The sequence below is a fragment of the Xenopus tropicalis genome, chromosome 3 (genome assembly GCF_000004195.4).
Source record: "Xenopus tropicalis strain Nigerian chromosome 3, UCB_Xtro_10.0, whole genome shotgun sequence".
Classification (NCBI taxonomy): Eukaryota; Metazoa; Chordata; class Amphibia; order Anura; family Pipidae; genus Xenopus; species Xenopus tropicalis.
This window is the reverse complement of record NC_030679.2, coordinates 143,715,722-143,722,692: the sequence shown is the minus strand read 5'-3', so window position 1 is coordinate 143,722,692 and position 6,971 is coordinate 143,715,722. Positions and strand designations below refer to the sequence as shown.

Genomic DNA, 6,971 nt, shown 5'->3' with positions numbered 1-6,971 from the left:
AATGAACTTTTCTACCTTCAGCCACATACAGTGCAGCTCAGTGCCCCCCAAACACGATAGACAGCTCTAATCCTTTATCATCCCCCTTTTTCTCCCATATTTTTATCTCTTCCTACCCTCCACTCTCTGCCTCTTCCCTTGGGGCAGTGAACGTTTCTTACAGGATTGCCCAAAATCCAGGAGACAGCACCCAAAACAAACAGAGCCAATCAGAAGCTGCATGTGGGAGGCGGTGGTGGCTGCCCTGGCCACTGGCCCGATTGACCAACCAGACGGAATTCCAGCACGGCGGAAACATTTCTTATATAAGAAAGCAACTGAATGGGAAATTCTCACTGCCTCAGAGTCGTCCCTTCTGTCCCAGCTCTCCCCTACCCTCCCTCCCTCTCTGTGTCTCACTGTTTGTGCCTCTGTCTCTCTCAATTCTGTCTAGTTTTTGTGTCACTGTGTCCCTCGTGTCTCATACCGCTGTCTGTTCCCTTCTATTAAGCCTTGTATCCCTCTATTCTTCCATTCATTTCTTCTCTCCCCTGTGTTGTCTGTTACGTTCTCAGTCATGTGGATACACTTTGCCCCCCTCAAAATCCCATTCTCTAGGAGGCTGCAAACTGGCGCAGTCTTGCAGTGGGCTGTCTCGTTTCTTGCAATGGGTGAGTCCTGCAGATTACTACTCTCAAAGTACCTCTCGTTCAACACAGATATTGATTAATGGTCAGGGTTGCAGGCAAAGGTGTCATTGACTGAATATCTGGGTTGGGGGTCTACTAGACCTCTATGGCTTTGACCCTTGTCCTAGTGTCTCCATTTCACTCTACTGTCTCCATTGTGCCTTACGTTCTCCATCTTGTCCTACTTTCTCTATCTTCACTTACTTTCTCCATCTTGACTTACTTTTTCTATCTCACCCTACTGTCTCTATCTCACCCTACTGTCTTTATCTTCCCCTACTGTCTCCATCTTGCCCTACTGTCCCCATCTTGCCCTACTGTCCCCATCTTGACTTACTTTCTCCATCTTGTCCTACTGTCTCCATCTTGCCCTACTGTCTCCATCTTGCCCTACTGTCTCCATCTTGACTTACTTTCTCCATCTTGCCCTACTGTCTCCATCTTGCCCCACTTTCTTATCTATTTGTTTCCCCTCCTCGCGTTCAACACAGATACTATCAAGCACTTCTTATCCCATACCTACCTACCTACCTACATAATAACTGTACCACTTTCTTTCAGCTCAGTGCTGCATTGCCCTCTACATCCTCCTGCTTTTCTCTCGCTATTGGTACCTGGCAGTCCTCTATGGGGTATGGCTGTATATAGATTGGGACACCCCATCCAAGGGAGGCCGTAGATCAAACTGGGTGCGCAGCTGGACTGTGTGGAAATACTTTGCTGAATACTTTCCCATCAAGGTAAGTCACATGTTGCTCATAATGTATTTAGGTATTCAGAAGCAGAAAGGGTTATGGGTTATGGAATAATTGACTATTGATAGATATTTTCCATGCTAGAGATTGGGGAACAGTAGACAGGGTTCTTTTGCAGCCTCTTGGAAGGCTGCTGATTTCTGAAGGGAAAAGTATGAATTAAGTGGTTTTGGAAAGGGTTGGTTGCTAGCTACAGACTGAGGAGAAGTTGGTAGGTTTCTGGTTACAAGTTGGAAGAAAGTTCAATTAGTTCCTGGTTATTAGGTTTCTTGTTACAGATTGGGGTGAGTTAGTTGGACTCCTGGTTAAAGGTTGAGAGAAGGTTAGTGGCTTAATTGTTACAAGCTGGAAACTGCAAATTGTGTTTTTGGTTAAAGACTTAAAAATGTTGGAGGGTTCCAGGGTAAGGGTATGGTAGGGTTTCTGGTTATGGGCAGGGGAATGGTTGATAGGTTCTGAATTACAGGTTGGTGGAGTTATATTCTTGGTTATAGGATGGGAACATCTGGGGTCTTGGGTATTGAATGGAAACATTTGGGGTTCTTGGTTACAGGCTAGACAAAGGTTAATGGATTCCTGTTCACAGAAAGGAAAAGGGTTGGGGGTTTTTGGTTACAGACAAGAGAAAGACTGCCAAGTTCCTGGTTACAAGAAAGCCATGGGTATAAATGGGAGGTACTGTATGCTGGTGGGCTCCGGGATACAGATTTAATCAGAGTTAATAAGTTGCCAGCAAAGAAAGGCTTTACTGGTAGCAAATTGCAAATTTGGCTGCTCTTTGCCCCCTTTAAAAAACGAAATGGCTTATTTTTGTGTATGTAGACTAGAAAAATGTTGATGAAGTGCTGGTTGCAGACAGGAGAAGGGTTGTTGGGTTCCTGGTTACAGACAGGAGAAGGGATGATGGTTTGCTGGTTGCAGACAGGAGAAGGGTTGTTGGGTTCCTGGTTACAGACAGGAGAAGGATTGATGGGTTCCTGGTTGCAGACAGGAGAAGGGTTGATGGGTTCCTGGTTGCAGACAGGAGAAGGGTTGATGGGTTCCTGGTTGCAGACAGGAGAAGGGTTGATGGGTTCCTGGTTGCAGACAGGAGAAGGGTTGATGGGTTCCTGGTTGCAGACAGGAGAAGGGTTGATGGGTTCCTGGTTGCAGACAGGAGAAGGGTTGATGGGTTCCTGGTTGCAGACAGGAGAAGGGTTGATGGGTTCCTGGCTGCAGACAGGAGAAGGGTTGATGGGTTCCTGGTTGCAGACAAGAGAAGGGTTGATGGGTTCCTGGTTGCAGACAGGAGAAGGGTTGTTGGGTTCCTGGTTGCAGACAGGAGAAGGGTTGTTGGGTTCCTGGTTACATACAGGAGAAGGGTTGATGGGTTCCCGGTTGCAGACAGGAGAAGGGTTGATGGGTTGCTGGATAGAGACTGGAGAAGGGTTGATAGGTTCCTGGTTACATACAGGAGAAGGGTTGATGGGTTCCCGGTTGCAGACAGGAGAAGGGTTGATGGGTTCCTGGCTGCAGACAGGAGAAGGGTTGATGGGTTCCTGGTTGCAGACAGGAGAAGGGTTGATGGGTTCCTGGTTGCAGACAGGAGAAGGGTTGTTGGGTTCCTGGTTGCAGACAGGAGAAGGGTTGTTGGGTTCCTGGTTACATACAGGAGAAGGGTTGATGGGTTCCCGGTTGCAGACAGGAGAAGGGTTGATGGGTTGCTGGATAGAGACTGGAGAAGGGTTGATAGGTTCCCGGTTGCAGACAGGAGAAGGGTTGATGGGTTCCTGGTTGCAGATAGGAGAAGGGTTGATGGGTTCCTGGTTACATACAGGAGAAGGGTTGATGGGTTCCTGGTTGCAGACAGGAGAAGGGTTGATGGGTTCCTGGTTGCAGACAGGAGAAGGGTTCCTGGTTACATACAGGAGAAGGGTTGATGGGTTCCTGGTAAAATACAGGAGAAGGGTTGTTGGGTTCCTGGTTACATACAGGAGAAGGGTTGATGGGTTCCTGGTTACATACAGGAGAAGGGTTGATGGGTTCCTGGTTGCAGACAGGAGAAGGGTTGATGGGTTCCTGGTTGCAGACAGGAGAAGGGTTGATGGGTTCCTGGTTACATACAGGAGAAGGGTTGATGGGTTCCTGGTTACATACAGGAGAAGGGTTGTTGGGTTCCTGGTTACGTACAGGAGAAGGGTTGATGGGTTCCTGGTTACATACAGGAGAAGGGTTGTTGGGTTCCTGGTTACATACAGGAGAAGGGTTGATGGGTTCCTGGTTACATACAGGAGAAGGGTTGTTGGGTTCCTGGTTACATACAGGAGAAGGGTTGATGGGTTCCTGGTTACATACAGGAGAAGGGTTGTTGGGTTCCTGGTTACATACAGGAGAAGGGTTGTTGGGTTCCTGGTTACAGACAGGAGAAGGGTTGATGGGTTCCTGGTTACATACAGGAGAAGGGTTGATGGGTTCCTGGTTACATACAGGAGAAGGGTTGATGGGTTCCTGGTTACATACAGGAGAAGGGTTGATGGGTTCCTGGTTGCAGACAGGAGAAGGGTTGATGGGTTCCTGGTTGCAGACAGGAGAAGGGCTGCTGGGTGGCTGTTAGGAAACTGGAAGACGTTTGGAGGGTTGCTGGTTACAGACTGTAGAAAGGTTGAACTGTTCTTCTGATTTCTCTGCAGCTTTTGTGCACTGCTCCCCTGGATCCCAAGTACAACTATATTATGGGGTTCCATCCCCATGGGGTGCTGGTGGTTGGGGCCTTTGGAAATTTCTGCACTGAGGGAACTGGATTCTCCCGTCTCTTCCCGGGTCTAACGCCCCACCTTCTGATGCTGCCTGCCTGGTTCCGGGTCCCGTTCTTCAGAGAGTACATTATGAGTGGCAGTAAGGAGACCTCTGGCTTCATTATACCCTCTCGCTCCTGTCCCACCCCCGGCACCCCAAGGGCAACGGCACGGGATTATACTTCCATTCCTCCTGACTTTCCCTTTATCTCTGTAAATGATCTCATTTCTTGCAACGTAATCACTGATTTTTGACTCCTTGGTTCCACTGTTTCCTCCTGTAGGTCTTGTATCCTCAGACAGGAGCAGCGCCCATCATCTCCTCTCCCAAAAGAGTGGGGGTCAAGCTCTCGTCATAGCAGTTGGGGGCCCTCCAGAGGCACTAGATGCTAAACCTGGGGAGCTTACACTCCAACTGCTAAACAGGACCGGGTTCATTAAAATGGCACTGACTCATGGGTAAGAAATAATAATCTACTTGAAATCCAGAAAAGGGAAAATAGCTGATATATATATATATATATAGGCACCATCTCTCCCTACTATACCTGCTATCCCACAGCCCCAGTCCCTTCCCAGAGGCTATTATCCCCCCACTGCTACTATAGGCACCATCTCTCCCTACTATACCTGCTATCCCACAGCCCCAGTCCCTTCCCAGAGGCTATTATCCCACTGCTACTATAGGCACCATCTCTCCCTACTATACCTGCTATCCCACAGCCCCAGTCCCTTCCCAGAGGCTATTAATCCCCCCACTGCTACTATAGGCACCATCTCTCCCTACTATACCTGCTATCCCACAGCCCCAGTCCCTTCCCAGAGGCTATTATCCCCCCACTGCTACTATAGGCACCATCTCTCCCTACTATACCTGCTATCCCACAGCCCCAGTCCCTTCCCAGAGGCTATTATCCCCCCACTGCTACTATAGGCACCATCTCTCCCTACTATACCTGCTATCCCACAGCCCCAGTCCCTTCCCAGAGGCTATTATCCCCCCACTGCTACTATAGGCACCATCTCTCCCTACTATACCTGCTATCCCACAGCCCCAGTCCCTTCCCAGAGGCTATTATCCCCCCACTGCTACTATAGGCACCATCTCTCCCCTACTATACCTGCTATCCCACAGCCCCAGTCCCTTCCCAGAGGCTATTATCCCCCCCCCACTGCTACTATAGGCACCATCTCTCCCTACTATACCTGCTATCCCACAGCCCCAGTCCCTTCCCAGAGGCTATTATCCCACTGCTACTATAGGCACCATCTCTCCCTACTATACCTGCTATCCCACAGCCCCAGTCCCTTCCCAGAGGCTATTATCCCCCCACTGCTACTATAGGCACCATCTCTCCCTACTATACCTGCTATCCCACAGCCCCAGTCCCTTCCCAGAGGCTATTATCCCCCCACTGCTACTATAGGCACCATCTCTCCCTACTATACCTGCTATCCCACAGCCCCAGTCCCTTCCCAGAGGCTATTATCCCTCTACTACTATAGGTACCATCAATCATTCCTTCCCTTCCAACTATGACCCATTGTCCTCTCCTCCCTTGACCTTCCCTTGCAGAGCTCACTTGGTTCCAGTTCTGTCCTTTGGGGAGAATGACTTGTACAATCAGGTTAATAACCCTCGGGGATCTCTGCTTAGAGCGACACAGGAGAAGCTGCAGAAGATCTTTGGAATCGCCCTGCCCCTCTTTCACGGTCGGGGGGTTTTCCAGTACAGTTGGGGTCTCCTGCCCCATCGCAGACCAATTTATACAGTAGGTAAGAAGCCAAATTCTTTTCTCCATCATGCCCATTTTCTTCACCCAACTTTCTTTCTGTCCATCTTCTCACATCTCAATGTTCTCATTCTATAGTGGGTTCTCCAATCCACGTGACCAAGACTCCATGTCCCACACGGGAGCAAATTTCTTCTCTCCATTCCCTTTACATTGCAAAGCTGAGGGATCTCTTTGAGACGCACAAAGGTAACTATGGCATTCCCGAAGACCGAAGTCTGGTGCTGTGCTGAGACCGCATGGAAGAGGCTGACTGATGGACTCTATCTCCTCGTATGGTGTAAATATTCTTTGGCTTTGGCTTGCTGACCAACCACGGTACTCTACACAATTTGTGTGAATTTTGGGTTCTCCTAATTAAATACAGCCACAAAACCCTCAGGTAATAAACATTTCTCACCAAGCCGTGTCTCTTTTCTTTCCCAAACCGGTTGGGCCAGCCACTCTTGAGGGACTCATATCTCTGGTTGGGTGGGCACAAACTGAAGGCTAGTTAGGGACAGATTTGGGAAGAATACCTCTTTGATCCCCTAGATCCTCCAGAAAGCCTATCTTGGAGATGGAGATCTTGGAGATGAATTAGAGCAAGATTGGGGGCAAACACTTTGATTCCTAGATAACCTAGGAACGATGGGAGTGGAACTTATTGGCTGATTTTCCAAACGTTGGGCTGTGCTACCAAATGTTGCAACCTTGTCATTTGCTAAGGGTCAAATGTTGGGCCTAGGGTTGCCTGGGACATGGGGCTTGACATACCTGGGTGGGGCAGTGATGTCATGGGGTGGGGGCAATTGTTGAGTAAATCTTCAAGAATCCTGAAAACCAGGCTGTCTGGGTCAAAACTGGACAGGAGGCAACCCTAGTTGGGCCTCAAAGGGGGTTGGAACTGAATGAGTCTGATCAGGGCCGGGCCAAATCAGGGGGGTGCCTAAGGTGAAGCACTCGAATGGCTGCCCCCGGCAAGTGTGCACACCATCACTC

At 49.2% G+C, this 6,971-nt stretch overlaps 1 protein-coding gene across 1 annotated transcript; it reads left to right on the top strand.

Annotated features, from left to right (window-relative positions):
* The first annotated feature begins 388 nt into the window (after nt 1–388).
* Nucleotides 389–6,393, top strand: mogat2.1 (monoacylglycerol O-acyltransferase 2, gene 1). Its single transcript, NM_001011301.1, has 6 exons — nt 389–650; nt 1,230–1,408; nt 4,093–4,297; nt 4,482–4,656; nt 5,774–5,973; nt 6,069–6,393. The coding sequence occupies exons 1-6, from the start codon at nt 557–559 to the stop codon at nt 6,221–6,223; spliced, it is 1,008 nt and encodes a 335-aa protein (NP_001011301.1). The 5' UTR covers nt 389–556; the 3' UTR covers nt 6,224–6,393.
* The last annotated feature ends 578 nt before the right edge of the window (nt 6,394–6,971 follow it).

Coding starts and splice junctions, on each gene's coding strand:
- mogat2.1 (NM_001011301.1), top strand. CDS start 557: ATGTGGATACACTTTGCCCCCCTCAAAATCCCATTCTCTAGGAGGCTG. Junction 4,657..5,773: donor AAAATGGCACTGACTCATGG/GTAAGAAATAAT, acceptor CTTCCCTTGCAG/AGCTCACTTGGTTCCAGTTC. Junction 5,974..6,068: donor CAGACCAATTTATACAGTAG/GTAAGAAGCCAA, acceptor CTCATTCTATAG/TGGGTTCTCCAATCCACGTG.